This window comes from Hermetia illucens, chromosome 2 (genome assembly GCF_905115235.1).
Source record: "Hermetia illucens chromosome 2, iHerIll2.2.curated.20191125, whole genome shotgun sequence".
NCBI classification, from domain to species: domain Eukaryota; kingdom Metazoa; phylum Arthropoda; class Insecta; order Diptera; family Stratiomyidae; genus Hermetia; species Hermetia illucens.
The window spans coordinates 104,981,138-105,001,310 of record NC_051850.1 but is presented as its reverse complement, the minus strand read 5'-3'; the positions used below and the strand labels follow the sequence as shown (position 1 = coordinate 105,001,310).

General features: G+C 41.6%; 1 protein-coding gene across 4 annotated transcripts in view; it reads left to right on the top strand.

The window, feature by feature from the left end:
- LOC119648291 (bumetanide-sensitive sodium-(potassium)-chloride cotransporter) overlaps nt 1–20,173 on the top strand; it is a 219,360-nt gene that overhangs the window by 159,982 nt on the left and 39,205 nt on the right. For all 4 annotated transcript variants that reach the window (XM_038049948.1, XM_038049950.1, XM_038049951.1 and 1 more), the window contains 11 exons: nt 2,824–3,082; nt 10,265–10,518; nt 10,571–10,685; nt 10,755–10,894; nt 10,952–11,117; nt 11,315–11,457; nt 11,531–11,640; nt 11,733–11,868; nt 12,275–12,410; nt 12,488–12,594; nt 13,459–13,695. In XM_038049948.1, the coding sequence (XP_037905876.1) occupies nt 2,824–3,082; nt 10,265–10,518; nt 10,571–10,685; nt 10,755–10,894; nt 10,952–11,117; nt 11,315–11,457; nt 11,531–11,640; nt 11,733–11,868; nt 12,275–12,410; nt 12,488–12,594; nt 13,459–13,695 (1,803 nt within the window). The remainder of the gene's footprint in view (nt 1–2,823; nt 3,083–10,264; nt 10,519–10,570; nt 10,686–10,754; nt 10,895–10,951; nt 11,118–11,314; nt 11,458–11,530; nt 11,641–11,732; nt 11,869–12,274; nt 12,411–12,487; nt 12,595–13,458; nt 13,696–20,173) is intronic.

The window sequence follows — 20,173 nt, the reverse complement described above, 5'->3', positions numbered from 1 at the left end:
GCGCCCATAGGCGGAGCCCTCACACAGAAAATGTAGATTCCGCTTCCTCATTACAGAACGGACACGTATGAATGAACTGTGGCCAGTCAGATTGCCTACAATATTCCTGAAAGTTTGCCTGCTTTAGGATAGGATAAACTTGGCAGTATGTTTGATTGGTTCTGACAGGAAAAGTTTGGCGTATTTAGCAGCACTAAAGCTATGCCACCTGCCATTGTGGGAAGCTTACCAGTTTTTGATAGCACCATTAGTCAATGTCCGGGTAGCTGAGTGGTTAGAGCACTAGGCTACCGTACGGAAGGTCGCGGTTCAAATCTCACTGGTGACAGTGGAATTTGTATCGTGATTTGACGTCGGATACCAGTCGACTCAGCTGTGAATGAGTACCTGAGTCAAATCAGGGTAATAATCTCGGGCGAGCGCAATGCTGACCACATTGCCTCCTACAGTCTACTGTAGTGTACCGTTACGGTCTTGAATGAAGTGCTCTAACACACTTCAAGGCCTAGATCCAATATGGATTGTTGCGCCAACGATTATTATTATATTAGTCAATGCCACTGACATTCTAATTGCTAGTTCTAGTCCAGGCATGGAGAAAATTTCCGAGATTTCATCTTCTTCTGCACCACAGTGACCGAGTATCCACAGTGATTTCACCGTATTTAATTTAGAAACAGAGTTCAAACGGTTCAAGCGCTGCGCAACCCCCCTGTATTCAGTTTTCCCAATAACTTTTCTAATGCTTTCCACTATCAGATAGCGAATACATCTACTTAAGAAATCTCTGCGTTAGCATAATATAGATCCTCTTAATGAAAATTTCATCAACCGCAGGCTTTCTGCCGGCGGACAGCCAAATGCCTCGTCAATGTCCACGAACAAAAGAATGGAGAACAGACTTCCACGACTTTTCACGCTGGTTGGCGTGAGTGCAACCTTAGCGCCTCCTAATGAATATGGTGGTTAACCAGTTCGTCGAAACATTGCAGCAAAAATGATGTTACGCTGATTTTTCTGAAGTCCTTTGGATTTGAATAGCCATCTTTCCCAGGCTTAGGTGTAAAGACTACCTTAACCTTCTATCAAGAGCAAGACATCCTCGAAACATATTTCTTAGGAGCTGCTCTAAGTGCTCAATGTCCTTTTTTGGCATCGGTTGAGAGAGACAGAGGCTATTCGCGCCAGGTGTTTTAATTTTTAAAGAATAGCACCGCAGGTTTCACGTTTTCATTGGTAACAACCGCTCGCAGTGTTTTAATTCCCCCTGCAATACTTTCATGTTGAAGGTTTCGCAGAACCTGCAATTTTTTCCCTTCTATTACCTCTTCTTCCAAATGGTGTACTTCCAAGAGAGTCTGTATAGGCTCAACTTTGGAGTCTGTGTCCCATCCGGTTTTCTAAGAGAATCCAACTGGGCCGAATCATTCCTTTTATGAATCATACACAGCCTTGAAGCCTGCCTTTCTTTTCCTCGCAGTATGTTCTAATCGAGTCTCGTCCCTTATATTCACGCTGTAAGTTCCAGAAGCTTAACCAGTCCTCATTCTTATTGATTTTACAAGCATGATTCAGAAGTCATTTGGTTGATCTACTGAGTCTTTGCAGTTTTCGGTTCTGCCATGGAACTGTTTTACCGCTTTTGTCACGGGAAACTGGACAACCCGCTTCAAAGCACTCAACAGGTGTACGATGGAGAGTTTCCAATACATCTCCTATCGCCAAAGAAGTCTTTAGTTGTTTAGGGAGGGTTACTCAGGGTATCTGCCTTCCAATCAGCAATATTGCTGATCGTTCTCCCGCTGTCGAGTGACAGCTTGAACATATAGTCGGTCTTTGATGAACTTACGGATCAGCTTTCCAATCCTTCAAGAAGTAACGATGGCAACGCACAAGCGAAGGATGGTGATCCCTTTCGAGACCTCTCTGGTTACGCACATCCAGAAGGCGGAAAGTCATCAATCGTATGGTATCCGTTAGTTGGCACTCTATTAACTTTCCGGCACCCTCTATGTTGAAACAATATGCCAATGAAGAGGTGGTGGAAAAGGGTGGAAACTCACAAAGCTCCGACTGTTACCGATACGGTCGCTAAGATCATGCTTCCACATCATATATCCGAGCAAGGCGTGTGCACAGCTCACCTCGGAATTCAGATAACCAATCACGATTACAGTGTACGTTTTGAGAAGCCTCTCCTAAACTGCATACAATCGCTCACAGAAGGCGCCCTTCTCCACTATATCTGAAATGTGCAGTGGTGTGTAGTACTCTGCAACTGTGAGCTCCTTAACCTAGACTGGAATCTCGCAGTCAGAATCCTGTTAGAGCCCGTCTCTCAGGTCGAAAGAGTGCGCCCGACACCAAAATCATGTCTGCTAACACTTAGCTTTCCAGAGTACAAAAGCACATTGTCGCAAAAGAAAGAGTGGTACCCTACAGATTCCCATCACTTTACTTCGCTCAGGCTCAGTATGTCCAACATATATCGTTGGAATTTCCGCTCATGTTGGAGAAAGCAAGCATTCTGGTGACCCTCGGTACCGTTGCCGAGAAATTCACACATTACAGAAACTGATCATAGTCCGTTTTCGATAGCTAAAGTTTGTAACCGTGAGGGCAACCTCTATCTGAAGCGTTGTTCATGGTCTTGTATCAGCAAAGTTGGTAAATTTGCAGTTCAGTACCTCACAAATGTCTATCCCTTTTAGTCGCCTTTTACGACTAATAGTGAAGACTTTGAGTGTATTCTTAAGCCGCAGCATTCAGGTCTTCTTATCCCTCTTGCCTTCTTAACAAACATTTCTTTTCTTTACTTTTCAGCTCAGTAGCACTCTCCGACGAAGCATTGATCCAGAAGCTGCCATACCCAGTGGATTTGTGAAGTTCGGATGGATCAAGGGAGTTCTAGTACGATGTTTACTGAATATTTGGGGTGTTATGCTCTTTCTGCGCTTGAGTTGGGTGGTCGGACAAGCAGGAATCCTACAAGGTTCCATTCTTATCTTAACAACAACAGCAGTAACGTCTATAACAGCACTGTCCATGTCGGCAATCAGTACAAATGGAGATATAAAAGGCGGTAAGTGAAACAATTTTCAACTAGCTTAGCATACAAAGACACAGGTGATTTGGAGATCATATGATAGGAACCTCTAATCCGGGAGACATTATAGCACCCTTATATATAACAAAATGTTGAAACATGTCCGCTTTTATATTATGTTTCTCCATGTTTTGGGGAGTCCGAGCTTATATAAAACTTTCTTCACCTGCCTTACTGTCGCGGTAAAAGTGTTGTGCTGCAAACCTATGACTATCAAACGAATGGTAAGCCTCACTTAGTAGAGAACTAAGTACCTATCTGCGGCTTAGGCAATCTTCATACCCTTGTTATAAACTTGTTGTTTACTTGGCATAAATTGAAGGGAGTTCTTCAGTAGATTTTGAAAATGCAATAATGCAAGTGAAGTGCCAATAAAGTTTTTATTTTTTATATCACTTTTTTTTTCAAACTCGCAGTTGGTTCGTTTCTGTGAATGAGTTCTGTCTCATTTTCAGTCTACTTTTTGGGCCCCTGGCTACAATTTTTGGCAATTCAGGTGAAAAATTTAAATCTGGTCCACTAAATACTTATTAAGGCTTTCCATTTTTTGTTCCATACAGTCATATTTGGAGAAAAAAGGTTACAACTTGCGAACTACCATCTTTAAATGTAGCAGACTTCATAAAGTCTACTACATTCTTTTCTCTACATTCTCTAAGTGAATCATAGTCTATAAATTGGATATGTGCAGTATCATTTCCGGTTTACGGCAATATCATCATCATGAACGGTACAACAACCAGTATCCTATCTAAAGCTCCCTTAATAAGGAACTCTAGATATCCTGTTTTTGCACCGAGGTTCGCCCATTCGACATGCGTAAAAACTTTCCGGTGTTCAGGCCTACGTCATCGCTCCATTTAAAGCAGGATCTACCTCGTCTTGCATTTCTATCATTCATATTGCCTCTGTAGGCTTTCGAGGCTGGATCATCCTCATCCATACGGATAAAGTAATCCCCACATTTTTATTGAGCTCAATTTTATTCACAACCAGACAATGACGGTATCACTTATAAATTCCGTCGTTATATAGGCTATGGAACCGTCCATTCTCATGTAGGGGCCCAAAAAGTCTTCTTACTAAGAACCCAGGTCTCCGAGGAATACATGAGGGCTGGCAAGATCACTCCTGTTGTATAGTAAGAGCTTTGACCCTATAGTGAGACGTTTCGTACGGAACAGTTTTTGTAAACTAAAATAGGCTCTATTGGCTGCCAACAACGTTCCACGGATTTCATTGTAGTACTTGTTATCGGTTGTGATTTTTGGTCCTAAATAAACTATATTGTAATCTCCATTCTTTATGGTTCTTATTTGACCAATACTATTTGATATTGTCCAGCATGATACTTCCTATTAAAATCTATTTTACTGCAAAGCTTTACGAGGATCACAGTCGCCACCTTCCTACCAAAAATCGTATCAAAACCGGCAACTGTTTTTGGGGAAAGGGGTGTAATAGACAGGCGGACAGACAGTAAACCGATTTTAACAAATGTCAAATAGATTATTGAGCCCGATCAAGTTCCACGAAAAGTGGATATATTTCCGATATTCCGCGAAAGTCTCGAAGAAAATACGGCCCCTGTTGTTCGTAGTTTAACTTCCCCAATCCAGAGCCAACCCGTTGAAATTATCCGTTATGATTTCGAGGTTTCGACTGCTTGCATTCGAGACGAACATACCTACCTCTTCCTCGAATTCTGTTAGCGTGGCAATTGATAAAGCATAACAACTATATATCTAGATGTCAGCTATTTTTGCCTAACTCTATCGTTTCTTGGATGGCTTGATTTCCACACGACGATATTGTCGCCCTAGCACAACTCTTATTGCTGCGATAAGGCCCGCTGATTATATAATAATCGTTGGCGCAACAATCCATGTTGGATCAGGGCTGTGTGTGTTAGAGCACTTCATTCAAGACCGTAACGGTACACTAGGAGGCAATGTGGTCAGCATTGCGCTCGCCCGAGATTATTACCCTGATTTGACTCAGGTACTCATTCACAGCTGAGTCGACTAGTATCCGACGTCAAATCACGATACAAATTCCACTGCCACCAGTGAGATTTGAACCGCGACCTTCCGTACGACAGCCTTGCGCTCTAACCACTCAGCTCGCTGATTATGACCGCTTCAATTTCCGTCTCATAGATAGTGTGTGAGAATAGGATTTGCGCTGCCTCGGGTGAAATAGATTTGATCAACCTGTTTTCTGCGTTGCATTTAAGACTAAGGCAGCTGCCCCTGCCTACGACATGCCGACAGTCGACGCCCATTTCTACCCTACATTTTTCGCGTTTTGGATTTCGAAGGGCACTTGTGTTGCCCGAGTGCCGTTTGCTTTTTCACGCATTTTTTTGTCGTGGGCACTGCTGTACAGTACACGAATGTGTTTGGCACACATTGTGTTTGACCTTTATGAATTTGGATAACTCAATTATTTCCCCTATAGAGCGAACGATGATTCGCGTGTATTCCGACACTGCTCCTCTGCATGGTTTTCCCACAGTGCACTTCTGAATTTATTAGCTTTTAGGGGGTTTCCCTGATTTCCTTCCATATGATGGCGCGAAATGTCACATAACGTATCATTGTAAAATCTCGGAGAAATCTGTAGCTCATTAAAGGCATGAATCAATTTATATGTCCAAAGGAAGCATTACTTCTGCTGATGATGGCACCGGTATTGATGCCACAGGGCCCATTAGCAGCGATGGCGTATGCCAGGATGTGAATAATTTGTTGGAAGCAATGAACTAGCCTTATCGTCTGGGACTTTTGAGTTCGACGGACCCAGACTGGACACCCGTTTTCGTACCGTTTGTTTTAATGACAAAAACCTTTTGGTTTTGTTTGTTGTTTTGATGCAAGCGTAATGTTAGATATGCCACAAATAGAAAATATGCTACTTTGGGTGCGGGTTTTTCCTTACAAACTGCCCACAAGTCTTCATCATCGTATATTGTTTTCCTTTCGAGAATTCCTGCTGTTTTAATTGCATTTCTCTGTTGTCAGCCAAGATGCACCGGTTTGCGCAAATCTGATCTCATATACTGGCGTCATGCCCGTTCCACTCTCATCATCAACTCTGCTTTTTTCGATTCTTTGAAGGCTTTACAGAAGGTTGTACCAAGTTTGATTTAGCCGGAAGCCTCTCTATCTATGCTAGCACTCGTTTAGGGGTTCTTCGATGCATACACTATTTTCTGCGCCGTGTCTTCCTTCAGTGGAAATTTAACATCTAGCATATTTTGCCCTGCACAGCTCAATTTTGCACTATGGCGAGCTTAGGCCGACTATCAAAACTTCCGCTTTTCTATTGAAATCACCTGAAGGCAACATTATGAGTGCCCCTGAAAGGGAGAACCCCATTATGAAAACCTTAATTATTCAACCTTGTGTTTAGTGTGGCTCTCATTTATTCATACAGTCGCTTGAGTAGGGTCTAAATTTTTTTTCATCGTCGTAGGTGTACAAGAAGTATTCTTTCCGTCTTTGTGTTAGTTTTCTTATGAGTGAGACCAGTTCATTGTGATCTATTTCGCTGTCGAACAAAGTAGCTCCTGGTCGGGGACATTTAACTCTCGTCTTGGGTAAGACATTTTACACTCTTTCTCAGTGGATTTCTCTGGCCTTGACAAGGGGTCCTCCCAACTTCACAGTGTCCGATCCGTATGAATTTGTTTTTTCTATACCACTAGAAAAGCAGGTGTCTCCGCATCATCAATTTTTACACTTGTCAAATATGTAGAGGCAAAGAAAAATACCGACAAGGAAGATCTAATCTACAGTCTCCTTCTTGTCTCTTGTTCAGTCTTTGAAAGTGTTATAGTAATGGCGCCACCAAGTTGCAACTTCTCCTTTCTGGTTTACTGAGTCGTGAGATTAAATACAGGTTTGCCTGAAATTTCTTCGTGAAATGGTCACTCATGAACTGAATTCGGTGAAGCCTCCAGTCATTATCCTATCGAACCAACGTATTGTCAATTCAGGCAGTTTCATACGCTAGGCTCAAGTATTCTTTTGGGTTTTGTTGATGTCAATCGGCAACATTCCGTCCGTTATTTCAGGACGCCACATCATCTGAGGCGGTTCGGAAGCCATAACACACCCTTCTGTAGACCGCACTCAGTTTATATGTGCTAGATAAGATGTGCAGCGCTGATCCTCAAATTGGGACTTCATAGAGTAAGATGGAACTCACTACCCTGGCTACAAGCAGCCTGCAAGTATGCCGCGGACGTCTTATATTCAAAATCATTCTTGCCAGAGCCATATGGGGGCTGAATGCTTTTTCGCAAATATACTCCGTGTACTGCTTAAAACTGAGCTTTGCATCTATCATAACAAGTACTTGAATGCAGACTTCGAAGTGATGATATGACTCCCAATTCTGATGCGAGAGAAATTTCTCTTCTGGTGCTTGGTGATGAGGATGGCTTCAGTCTTTGCCTCCACGAGTGTTAGCCCAGCGCCAGCCAACCAAACCTTAACAGCATTGATTGCTTCGAATGAGTACAATTCAGCATCTTCGAGATACTTTACATCCACTCTGTATACAGCCGGTAGGAACACTACCACGCAATATTTTCTGGTACTACCTTTTCCATGAATTGCATTTGGTTGATCTGGCTTTACGGAACTCGTTCTGTCGACCTGAGAGGCCTATCAATCTATTATAGATTACCCACTCGAGAATTTTTCCTATACAGTCTACGAAATATAGGAGGATAGCTCAGCTGGAGGTTTTCCTTAGGCAACAGTATCAACTTCTGGGGAATATCCCCTCGGACGTTTCCGGCAACTTAGCGAACATGTCCGGCTTAGATTTCACGGTGAGCTTAAGGGCAATATTCGATATTCCGTCCGGAGCCGAAGCTTTGTTTTCACCTATTCTGCTGCAAATCCCTAAAAGCTTATCTCTCTATAGGCGCTCCCCCACGAGTTTACATCCGCCTTAGAGCAGAGCTTGAGATTTTTGCAGGCTTTGTATGCATCTTCTTTTTGCACCTGATCGCTCCTACCTCTCGTTCTCTGGGCCGTTCGTCTGGCTCAATGGGAGGCTGATCGATGACCGTCCAGTTAAGTTCCATCAGTAGTTTTGTCTTGTATTCGGGAATGTACTCTTAGGCATGGAAACGTTGCATGCTTTAGAGGTTCATTGTATGACATGATTGTAGGGTGTGTGTATGTAGGGTGGCCCCACCACATTTCTATGAAGGTTGGCCCATCCTGTACTTTTGCAGACCAGTATATCATCCCTTTTTGCTTTGGGAATGTTATTGGCCTACCGTGTGGCAGTCTCCTTAATTCGAAGATAAATGCCTGAGGACCGCTGTGGGTGTAGTCTTCGCTAACGTGCCAGGCCATATAACGTGTCGGTGCAGGGCTAACAAAGGTCAAATCTACGACTGAACCAGACCCTCCTTTCCGAAACGTACTTACCTTACCTTCACTGGCCAGAACAATATCTAGTAGGGTAAAACCATCTTTCCGTTGTTCCCTTTGCTTCCCCATTCTAGGATCACACATTAAAATCACAACCAATCATCTTTGGACTTCGTCCCCTTGCCCAGCATATATTCAAACTCAGACAATGTGAAACTGGGTGGGGCATAATAACTGTATACATACAAGCCGCTTGTTTTTGCTCACACAAAGACACTGGCCGACTGGCTCATGATACATTTTATAGCTTGCCTACCGCAAGTCCACATCGCATAAGTCTGTGAACGATACGCCCCTGTTCGGTTACCTTACGATGGCGACTTCCATTTCAGACTCGTGAGTGGAAGATCGTCGAATTGAAGAACTTCTATTGAATGGGCCAATACCTTGATCTTGAGTATCTCCTGCGGTCGTCCTTTTTAGACAGATATGATTGGTGTAGAGATCGCCTTCATTATTAGTGTTTTTGCAAGGTCTTGCTTCTCTTGAGCACCTCTTTCTCCAAATCTGAATCACTTGTCACATTTGATGCCACGGTGGTTAAGTTGTCCACCAGCGAGGCACTGCAGTGGAAGGATATCGATAGCCGGAAACCCGATTGTTCACTCTCAAAGGTTGCCTATGCTGGAGTTCCGAGCACATGGATTCTAAGTCTACCGCTGAACCTTCCCACTTCTTCCATGGTGGTTTTATTTTCTGGGTATCCGATTGCCATTGTGGTCCACGCAGCAGAGATAAGCTCATGCGCAGTGAGAAAATAAAAGTATATGAACACATATTTACACATCAATAGGTATGCCTCTATCCACCACCGGGGGTCACGTCGATTTAGCAACTCCTCACAAGACTGCCTGTCTGTCTGTCACACGCACTTTTCTCAAAAACGGTTATACCTATCGACACCCCCACATATGCGGTGAATTACATTATGCTCTGTTAATAGTAGTATATTATTATATTTTCAAGAATGTAAAAGGCAATGAACGGCGTCTTGCGGTGATAAGGACGAAGACGTTGCATTGGACTAGTGGCGTGATACGTTTTGATCACATCCGGAATGAGGATATCCGCGATCGATATGGGGTTGCACCGAACGTGGAAAAACTGTGAGGGAGGCGTCTTCGATGGTATGGTCACGCAATTCGCACCAACGAGAATTCAGTTGCCAAGATTAGTCTGAACATCGAAGCCTCGCGATTGCACCCAGATCAGGGATTTAAAGGGTTTTAAGAAGTAGCATGATTTCCTACCAGAATCCTTCTATTATTGACAAAGTTATAGTAGGTCAAATCTGACCCCTTTTGGAGTCAAATTACCACTCCTTAAGGAATAAAATGTCAGTATCACATCGAATTGAATGCCAGGTATATTTCACGTATATACAGTGCAAGCTATATATAAATGGAACCATTGCGTATTCAAGTATTCTTGCGCAAAAGTTCAACAAAACCTTTCATACTTGAAGCGGTGTTTCCGACTTGTTTTAAACTTTGCTGATTGGATTATTAGGCCTACTTGGGCCGAGTAAGAAAACCTGAATGCAACCAAGTAAGGCTCCGTTAAGAGTGGAGTGAATGAATGAAGTGAAACTGAACTCAGATTTGCTCCAGATTAATTGTTGTTTATTTTTTTATTTATGTTGTTATTTATTTATTTATGTGGATACTAATTGTTTATTTAATAAATTCATTCCTACTTTAAGGAGGGACGTACTATATGATATCGCGGTCATTAGGTCCGGAATTCGGTGGGTCCATAGGGTTGATCTTCTCGCTGGCAAACGCGGTGGCTTGCGCCATGTACGTGGTGGGCTTTTGTGAGTCAGTTCGTGATCTACTTCGTTCGTTCGACGCAAAAATTATTGACGATGGAGTCCAGGATGTTCGAATAATAGGAAGTATTACGCTTGTAATTTTAACGCTTATTGTCGTAATTGGAATGGAATGGGAAGCTAAGGTAGGATGTTTCTGCATTCATGTCAAGTTTCTTTTTCAATCTTTTTACCTAGGCTCAAATTGGTCTCCTGGTTATTCTGCTGGTGGCGATCTTAGACTTTCTGATTGGTTCAATAATCGGTCCAAAATCTGACCTGGAGGTCGCTAAAGGCTTTCTGGGCTACAACTGTGAGTTTGTTTGTGAATTTGAATGAATTTGTTTATAGTATTTTGAGTTTTTAATGAAATAATTCATAGCTACATTATTTGCTTCCAATTTCTTCTCCGATTATAGAGAAGAGGGTGGTGTTCAACATAACTTCTTCTCGGTCTTTGCAATATTTTTCCCGGCAGCAACGGGAATATTGGCTGGTGCCAATATTTCCGGGGATCTAAAGGTAAGTACCAGGTGTGATTTAAGTTACACTAGTTGGCTTAGTTCTGTTGTCTTCTAGGATCCGCAAAAATCCATTCCAAAAGGCACTCTCCTTGCTATTCTAATAACAACAGTGACGTACTTGGTGATGCTTTTCATTGCTGGGGCGACTGTTGCACGAGACGCAACTGGAAATGTAAATGATACATTGAACGGTTCTTATGCATTTCTCGATTGTTCTCACGGTAAGAATGACTACCAAACCCGCAATTCAGTTTCAAGCAAATACAATTTAATTTACGGAAAGTGAATTTTGTGGGCGAAGTTAGTTCGTGATTCACAGAAGGATTCAATCCGTTCTCGAAATGTTGTTCTCCTGTGAATCCCTACTAAACCATTTTTTTATTACTTGACCGTTTCTGAACTTTTGCCATTATTTAAGCTGTTTGCAAGTACGGACTACAGAATTCATTTCAAGTTATCGAACTTGTCTCTGGATTCGGACCTATAATTTATGCAGGCTGCTTTGCGGCCACTCTCTCTTCGGCGCTTGCAAGTTTGGTGTCGGCCCCGAAAGTATTCCAGGTAAATTTTTCACTTGACTGAACTTTTTAGGGGTTTTTAAGTGTCTATTAAATAACAATTTTATTGAAATTAGGCTCTATGCAAGGACCAACTATATCCCAAGATTGAATGGTTCGCCAAGGGCTACGGAAAAAATAATGAACCAATACGGGGCTACGTGCTTACGTTCTTCATTGCCGTTGGGTAAGTAATAAGTGCCAAGATGGCAGAATCAATATTATTTCCAGAGCATTTAATGAACATCCTTAATCATTTTCGTTCCTTTGTCTTTATAGGTTTATCCTTATTGGCGAGCTCAACTTGATTGCCCCATTAATTTCGAATTTCTTTTTGGCCGCTTATATGTTGATTAATTTCAGTACATTCCACGCTAGTTTAGCCAAGCCTGTCGGGTGGAGACCAACTTTTAAGGTATTTTGCTCGACCGCTTTCTGGGGGAAACGAGAAACGTTGGCTGTGGGGTGTCAATCTGAAAGTCTTACTCACATATATCGATTCATAAAGTAGATTAATTCGCTGACACATTTCACTTGTTTCGTCTTATTTTACGACGACGGATCAATGATAAATGATATCGAGAGATTATTCCATTCAAATCAATATGTGTCTCGGTTACGGGGGTGCGAATATAAATAAATAAATAAATAAATGAGATATAAACGTAATACGAGGGAAAGTTCGTCCCTAAATGATCAACTCAGAAAAACAAAAATAAAAGGCGTCGAATTGTAATTGATTTTATGGGAACTACAGTAGGAAAACTACCCACGCTTTTTTGATATCGCAAGATTAATGATGATGTTCTTCTCCATTTCAGTACTACAATATGTGGCTGAGTTTGGTGGGAGCCATTTTATGTGTAGCTGTGATGTTCCTCACTTCCAAGGCCACGGCTCTCATCACTTTCGCAGTTGTGCTTGCATTGTACTTAATTGTGGCTTATAGAAAACCAGGTAAGAAACGTCTTGGCATTAGCAAGATGTGTATGGTGATTAGCGAGGGAACTCTACGCCTTTTTCTTTTCCCAAAGATGTTAACTGGGGATCAACAACACAAGCCCAGACCTACAAGAAAGCTCTTTTGTCTGTACAGCACTTGAACAACGTAGAAGAACATGTGAAAAATTACAGGCCACAGGTGAGTCCTGATAGAGTTTTACATGCAAGATACACGTTATGTGAGTATGGAAACAAGCCATTCCCCAAAGTACTCTCATTAATAATATCTTTTTTCTGCCATCATACTTTGTTAAGTTTTTCCTCACTTTTGATTATTTTAAACGCAGTCAACGTTCACGCAACAAATTTTATTCAATTTTTTTATTTCTGCTCCGTAAAAATATTCATACAATTGCCGGTAATGAAAGCAAAGTCTAATGAATGAGCTCTAAGTACTCGTAAAGGACGCATTTTCAGTTCTATGAAATGAAAACTCAAGGAGGAATTCGGGCGTCTTTCGATCGGACACAAAAGCTGCTTAGCGTCCATTGTTATGTTGTCAGTAAAAAGTTAATTTCTTGGGCATATGTCACAAAGTCCTAGGGAAATTCAAGAGGAGCTTGGCATAAAGTGAATAACGTGATTTCACGCTATTTTATTTGCATAAATTTCGGAGAAGTATGACTCTTAGGCAGCCAGTCAACGTCCGTACGGTATTGAAATGAAGCGAGCGAATAATTTATGGAGGACATAAAATACAGCTTTGTCCTTTCTAATATTCTTCGTTTATAGACGCATAAATTTGGTAGCCAATTGAATGAATGACAGAAGCAACATCTGTCCCCAGGATCATGGCAAGGTTCATAGCTTCAACACGCCTTCCGAAACCGGGACTCTAAGGAGACAATGAATTCTTTTCATTTTGTACATTAAGCACGATAATTGCATGCAGGTTCACATTTTTAGTACAAAGGAAAAGTTTGGAAAAACTGTAGGCTTTATACATACATACATGATTAAGAATATTGTTTACTTGCTTTATAAATTCTTCTTTACGTTTCAGATTTTGGTGCTTTCCGGTCTACCAAATTCACGGCCGGTTCTAGTGGACTTTGCCTACTTATTAACGAAAAATCTTTCACTTTTGGTTTGTGGACACGTTCTACGGCAAAGCAGCCAAAAATATCGCAACTATCTTCAAGACAGAGCTAACTCATGGTTCAAACGACACCGGGTCAAGGGATTCTACTCTTTAGTAGATGATGAAGACTTTGACGCTGGGTGCAGGGCCTTAATGCAGGTAAGGATTTGTTTTATTATAATTCGCTTTATTTTAACAAAATAGGAAAAAAGGACAACTTACATATATAGAATCAACAACAATGCAAAATTTTGTAAATTTTTTGAAAACATCTTTGGAACTGCTTGAATTCTTCACTGTTGTTCACGGGCCAGTGCCACCTGATTAGTTCCATGTGAGGGGAACCTCTTTGAGGCTGAGAAGATCTTATTTAACCTTGGGAGGTGTTTGAATAAGTAGTTTCTAGTAATTCAGCAGCCTGAAAAACTTCTGCCTAATTTGCTTCAACAATTTTATTAAGTATCCAACATAATGTCTTTTTTAAGGTTTTGTTTACAGAGTTTATCTCAGAGTTATAAGTTGGTAGTAGTATAAAATATAATATGAAGCATATTATCTCCAAGTTTGATCAAAATCATACTATTAGTAACAAAGTTACAGTAGCTCAAAGTTGTCTTTACCCTGTAAATTTACAACCCGAAGTACTAAATCTGACATGTTAAATGCATATTCTTAACGGGCTACGTACAAATTGGATAGCTCTGCACTCAAATATACTCACACAAGACGCAAACAAAACCTTTGATACCCGAAGCGCCCAGCTGCCGGTTTCCCGACATGTTTAAGGTTTTGTGTAAAACAAAACCTGGTGCTGTCCTGGCTACCACTTTCAGGGCGATATTCGGGATTTCATCTGGCCCTGGGATCTTATTTGCAGCGAATTTCCTTGTTGCATCAAAAATTTCCTCTTCTACCACTACAGGAATTTCGTCGGAGTTTACATGGGCCTTAGGCAAATTTGTGTAGTTGACGTCTGGAAAGAGAGTGTCCATTACGTTTTGTAGTAATTTATGACAGGTAATCGGTGAGGGGCGCTTGCCTTTCAGTGATGACGTTACAGACCTGTAGGTGCCACTCTATAGATCAGAGTTAGCTTCAGTACACATCCGCTTGAAATGTTCGGATTTGCTTTTCGTGATAGCTACTTGCAATTTTTTCCTCGCGTTCTTGTATTGCATGTGTAGCTCAACGAATTCAGGTTGATTTCTTCTGCGCTGGAAGCATCTCCTAGTTTTGAGGCAGTTCTTCCGACATTTCTCAATTTCTGAATTCTATCAGAATGGGGATTTCGTCTTCGGAAAGCGCTATGCCGTGGCATAGAGACATCGCATGCCCGCTGCGATTTTTCCGCGACCTGTAAAGCTTTTTCTTGTGCGGTTCCCGATAATAATGTGTCATAAAGAAGTACCTCCTTGAACATTTCTTCATCGAATTTGTTAGTTACCCAGCTCATCGTTATTCCTTTTGGGGGCTTCATATAATTCCTTCGGGAGGTTTGGAAGACAACAGCCCTGTGTGAGCTGTGTGTGTACTCTTCGTTGACATGCCAATGCAAGTCTTTGATGAGGGTATCACTGACGAAAGTGAGCTCTACTACTGATTGTAATTTCCCCTCCGGGATATGTTGGCTCCCCCAGAGCTCGTAAGTAGGACATTTAAACGCGAGAATGTCTCTAGCAGTATTTGTCCCATTGGATTTGTTTTTCTGCTTCCCCATTCTTCTGCCCATGAGTTAAAATCGCCGGCAATTATTTTGGGATTGTAGCGCCTGGCATCTGTCTGTTTGTCTCTCCGTCTGCCTGTCCGTCACACGCATTTTTTCTCGGACACTGTAACATCGATTGACACCAAATTTGGTGGAAAGGTCGGAACTGTGAACGCTCACGCATACAGTCTCTTACGTCGAATTTAAAGGGAGGTCCCCATATATGTAAAAGGGGCGTGTACATTTTTTTTTACCAAATATATTCATATGGAGTATCAAATGAAAGGTTAGTACTTCTCTTAGCTTTGACATTTGTTGAAAAGGCGGAGAGTTCGGGGGGTCGAAAGTAATCATTTATTTAACGGGGCCATTCTCAGAAACTGCCCAACCGAAAAATCAGAAAAAAATCAAGAGGATACCACTATATGGTGGCTAGGTTCCAAAATACCCTCCATCCCGATATCCCTTCAAATAAAGTTAATAATAGTATATTACTATCATTTTCAGTAATTAGTTGCAGAACTCCAGGAAATTTTCAGCAATATAGGCGTTAATATAGAGCTTGACCCTACCAAGTTTGGTGAAAATCGCACAAAGTTAAAATAGGTCAAAGTTGCCACTTCTTTGGAAATTCTAGATTTTGAATGTCAATATCACTCGAAAGTGGATATTCTCACATAATATATGCGTATATTACGTGTTACGTCTTAATGGGACAAATTCATACGCAAATGTCTTTACGAAAGAAATACACAAAACCTTTCATACCTGAAGCGTCCAGCTTTCGGTTTTCCGACTTGTTTTAAACAAAGCATACTGTCAAGATGGGTTATCGATTCCCGGTTTTCAGTGAGTTATCCGGAGAATATTCTCAAAAACACTTACGTTTCTCTAATTAAGAGTTTGCTTAGATTACTTTGAGGTAGGTGGCAGACATTGTGAGTGTTGCAAACCACCATCACCAACAGCGCAACAAGCAGTGTCCGATCTAGCCCGGCCCTAATAAGGAACTCTAAACAAACAACTTTTCCGCCGAGGTCCACCAATTCTAGCCAGTTGTCTAGCCGATGCCATCGCTTCATCTGATGCAGGGTCTGCCACGGTTTCTCTTTTCATCAATAATCATATTGCTACTACAGATTTTCTGGGCGGGATCATCCTTACCCACATATCACAGCCTGTTGAATCGGATTTTATCCACGGATTGCAATTTTTTCTTGCTAAGAACACAAACCGTGGAGTACATGTGGACTACCAAGCCATTTGTCTTGTACGATACGAAGCTTTCATTTCATTTCATTTTACGACACAACATTTGAAGCGGAACAATTATTGAAACTGTAAAACAAAACCTTATTCAAATCGGTTCGTTGTCTCCCTGCCTGTCCTTCTGTTTGTCTGTCTGTTTATTTTTTAACCAAGTGAAAAGCTTTAAGAGACATTGACCTGAAGACGGCAGTGTGTGGGTTTTTTACCCCTCCTTCGGGACCCCATCGCAGTTTACGTAATCAGGAGAGGTGTCCAATTGAAACCCACACAGATACTGGCGATGTCCTCCATGGCCAAATCGGTGAGATTATAATTGATCTCCCAATGTTCCAACCACTACCTGATGGCAGGAATCAAACTATGTGTCGAACGATCCGTTTTTATTGGCGTCTGTTATATATATCTCCCTTTCAGTCTTTTTTATGTTGGATAAAGGAGAGATGCGCAAAAGTCCCCCGGCAAATATCGAAGGTCCATCGAAAAACAAGCAAACGTTGGACATCGTGCGTACATACCTGAATATAACACCAGTCTGGTAAGTAGAGAATTAAAAGAAGGATAATGGGAGGCGTTGAAGGGAGTTAAATAGGAGAATAAGAAATATACTGGTTACAACGAAATGAATTTCGCGTTTGTTCGTCGTAGGTCAAAAAAGAAATGATGGGGATATAAGAAGCCACGGCCACACTAGAGATAGACTTGATGGTATTTACAGTATATGCACTGAAGAAAAAGAAGAAGAAAGTTGTTCCCGAAATATCGATATATGCTGAATAAAATAATCACTACTAGCGGCGGTGTTACGTTTTAATTCCTAGATGGTATATTTTTCGTCCATCTCAATTGCAAAGAAGTCAACCAGCATGGTTTTCGAAAAGACCCATACTTTATCATTAGAAATGGTCCTCAAGACAGAATATATATATATAATTTAATATAATATAATTTTATGTGCATACAGCAAAATGGAACTCAGCACTCTGGCTATACGCAACCGAATCGTACTCGTGGTATACTCTATGTGCTGGTTAAAGTTGAGTTTCGCGTCTATCATCACTCTGAAGTATCTAATATCCTGTTTGGAAGTGGTAATAGGACTCTCAATACGAACGTAATTTCTTCTATGGTTCTTCTGTTTCTATTTTCTCCCGCAAGTGTTCAGTTAACATTACTGATTATTTCGCATGAATAAATCTTCGAGATGCTAGTACTATATCGTCGGCATTATACATTATGTTTTACAGCAGTAGACGCAGTACGAAGCCTTGTGGGACACCCGCAAATGCAACGTACTCCTTCGGTCTATCATCGGTATCATATCAGAGACTCCGTGCTTGCAAGTTTGTTAGCTATCGTCAAGAGCAGCGAGTTAGATGGGAAAAAATTTCCGTTTAAGGCTTCAACGTTACTACCGCACATTATTTGTCAGTACTACCCATTTCCGTGAATGACATTTTCAGCCAAGGCAATAACCAATGCTATCTACAGAAACTATTCTGTTGTTCTGAAAGGCCTACTTGGCTTCAACAACTAGGAGGAATCTGTTATAGTCGCCCAACATTTTCCCATAGTGTTAGAAGCCACTGGCTTCATCTGGAGGTTTACCAGTCTTATGCACACAGTTTCTGCCACTTCTATAATGCAGAAAGTATCCCCTCTGATGTGCACACTTCGAACAACTCATTGAACATGTTCGGTCAGGATTTCCAGGCGAGGTTTAAGGCCTTATTCTGTATGCCATTAAAAGCGGGATTCATTGCTTCCTATTCTGCTGCATATATCTATCAACTCTGGTAACCGTCACATGCAAAGATCACTAGTCAGTGCTCCTGTCTTGCTAGGGGAATAGCCCGTTGATTTCTTCTTGCTCCGGTGGATGGGGTTGAGCTTGACGCTCTCTTCATGTTCTGTTGCCCCTGATCGATCCTATCTTCTGCTCTTTAAGCCGTTCGCTTGCCTCGGTGGCAAGTTGATTGAAGGCTGCCTAGTTTACTGTTCCACCAGTTGTAAGGTCTTCTACTGGGAAAAGTACAGCTCCTGAACATGGACGCGTAACATGTTTTGGTGATGCTCCTCTCTAGCTAGTCTAACATAACCTCAATTAACGTTTGCTTATTCTTTGCTTTTGGTTTTAGTGTTCCCCTGCTGGTCGTGCACGCGAAGCCTTTGCTGATATATTACGCGCCAGCGTGAGGTCAAAAAAGTCAGATCTATAATTATATCGGATCTCTCTTCCCGAAAGATGTTTACATCACCTAATTTGGCCAATATCGGGCATATGCTTGTAATTAACTGCGCCAGATTTGCGTAAGTCTGATTTATCACTTCCCGCAATATGCCGGTGATTCGATCCCTCCTTTCCTTCATATACAATGTATTTGAGGGTCCACTCCTTGGCATCATGTGTTTTCTTCGACACCTTCTGCATCGATCGGATCGGCCAATGCCGCTGGTGCATCCCTTAGCGAGGTGTCCGAAAATGAGTTCTATTCTTAGATAGCAAATCACCCATCCAATTCTAACTTTTCCTACTGCTAAAAATTGCTGCTTTTTGTAATGCTTGAGTACCTTCATAGGCTTTTCTCAGACTCGGGATGCATTCTTCTCCAAAATTTAAATTGTGGTTTGAAGGCAGTGTAAATTTCTTCTCTGGATGTCACCTCATCGAGATCCTTACAGATAGATCAATATAGATTTCATGTTTTGTTGGAGTGTGCCACGACATTCTCCCCAAACTACTTTAAAACTTGGTTATGAACACCACCATTTTTCCCAGGTTGATTTTTTTTTTAGATCAGATATAAGATACGTCTGTTTAGGCTGCTGGAGATGACAGTTGCTTCTGGATGAATTCACACCTTTGGTTTCTTCGCCCTTTTTTCACGATATGAGTCCAACCCTCGAACTTTCCCCTCGTTTTTTTCGCACACTTTTATTTAACCGATGGCTGTAAGATTTTGTGGCACTCGGATTCTCTGGGCCATCGTAAGGACAGCAGGTTTCGTCTTTTCCTTGTACCTGTTCGAAATCGCCTTTGTCGGACAGCGATTACCTTTCAGCCCGTCAATCTTCTCCTCTATTATTGTTCTATTTAGCAGAGTTATGGTTCGTTTGAACACTTCATTTCTCGAGTCTAAATCATTTTTAGCACTAGAGGCCACGCTAGTCAAGTTGTTCATCACAGATGCACTGCACAGCTCACTCCCAAAAGCCGACAGTACTAGGGTTGTGAGTACCGCGTCTTAATGTTTCTCCTTTTCTCATCTTTGGTTTTTTTCTGGGTATCCTATATATCGGCATTTCAGTTTACGTACTCAGCCTGAAGGAATGTGCGTGACCAAATATTCACGTGTCAGTATTATGCCCCTATTTGCTACCTGAGGCTGCGACTGATGCGAGATCTGGCAGCTACTCATACGCTGTCTTTTCGTCTGTCACATTCAATTTTCTCGGAAGCGGCTAACTATATTATCATGAAATTTGGTGGGAACCTGTAATCTGTGAATGCATGATGTGATTTTGTCTTGAGTTTGAGGGGAGCCTCTCAATATATGTGAAGAAGGGTGTGATTTCTTTTATCAAAGTAATTTTATGCGGGGTATCAAATAAAAGGAATCAATTAGTACTTCTCAGAATCGGATCAACTTCCCATATCAGGTGAAA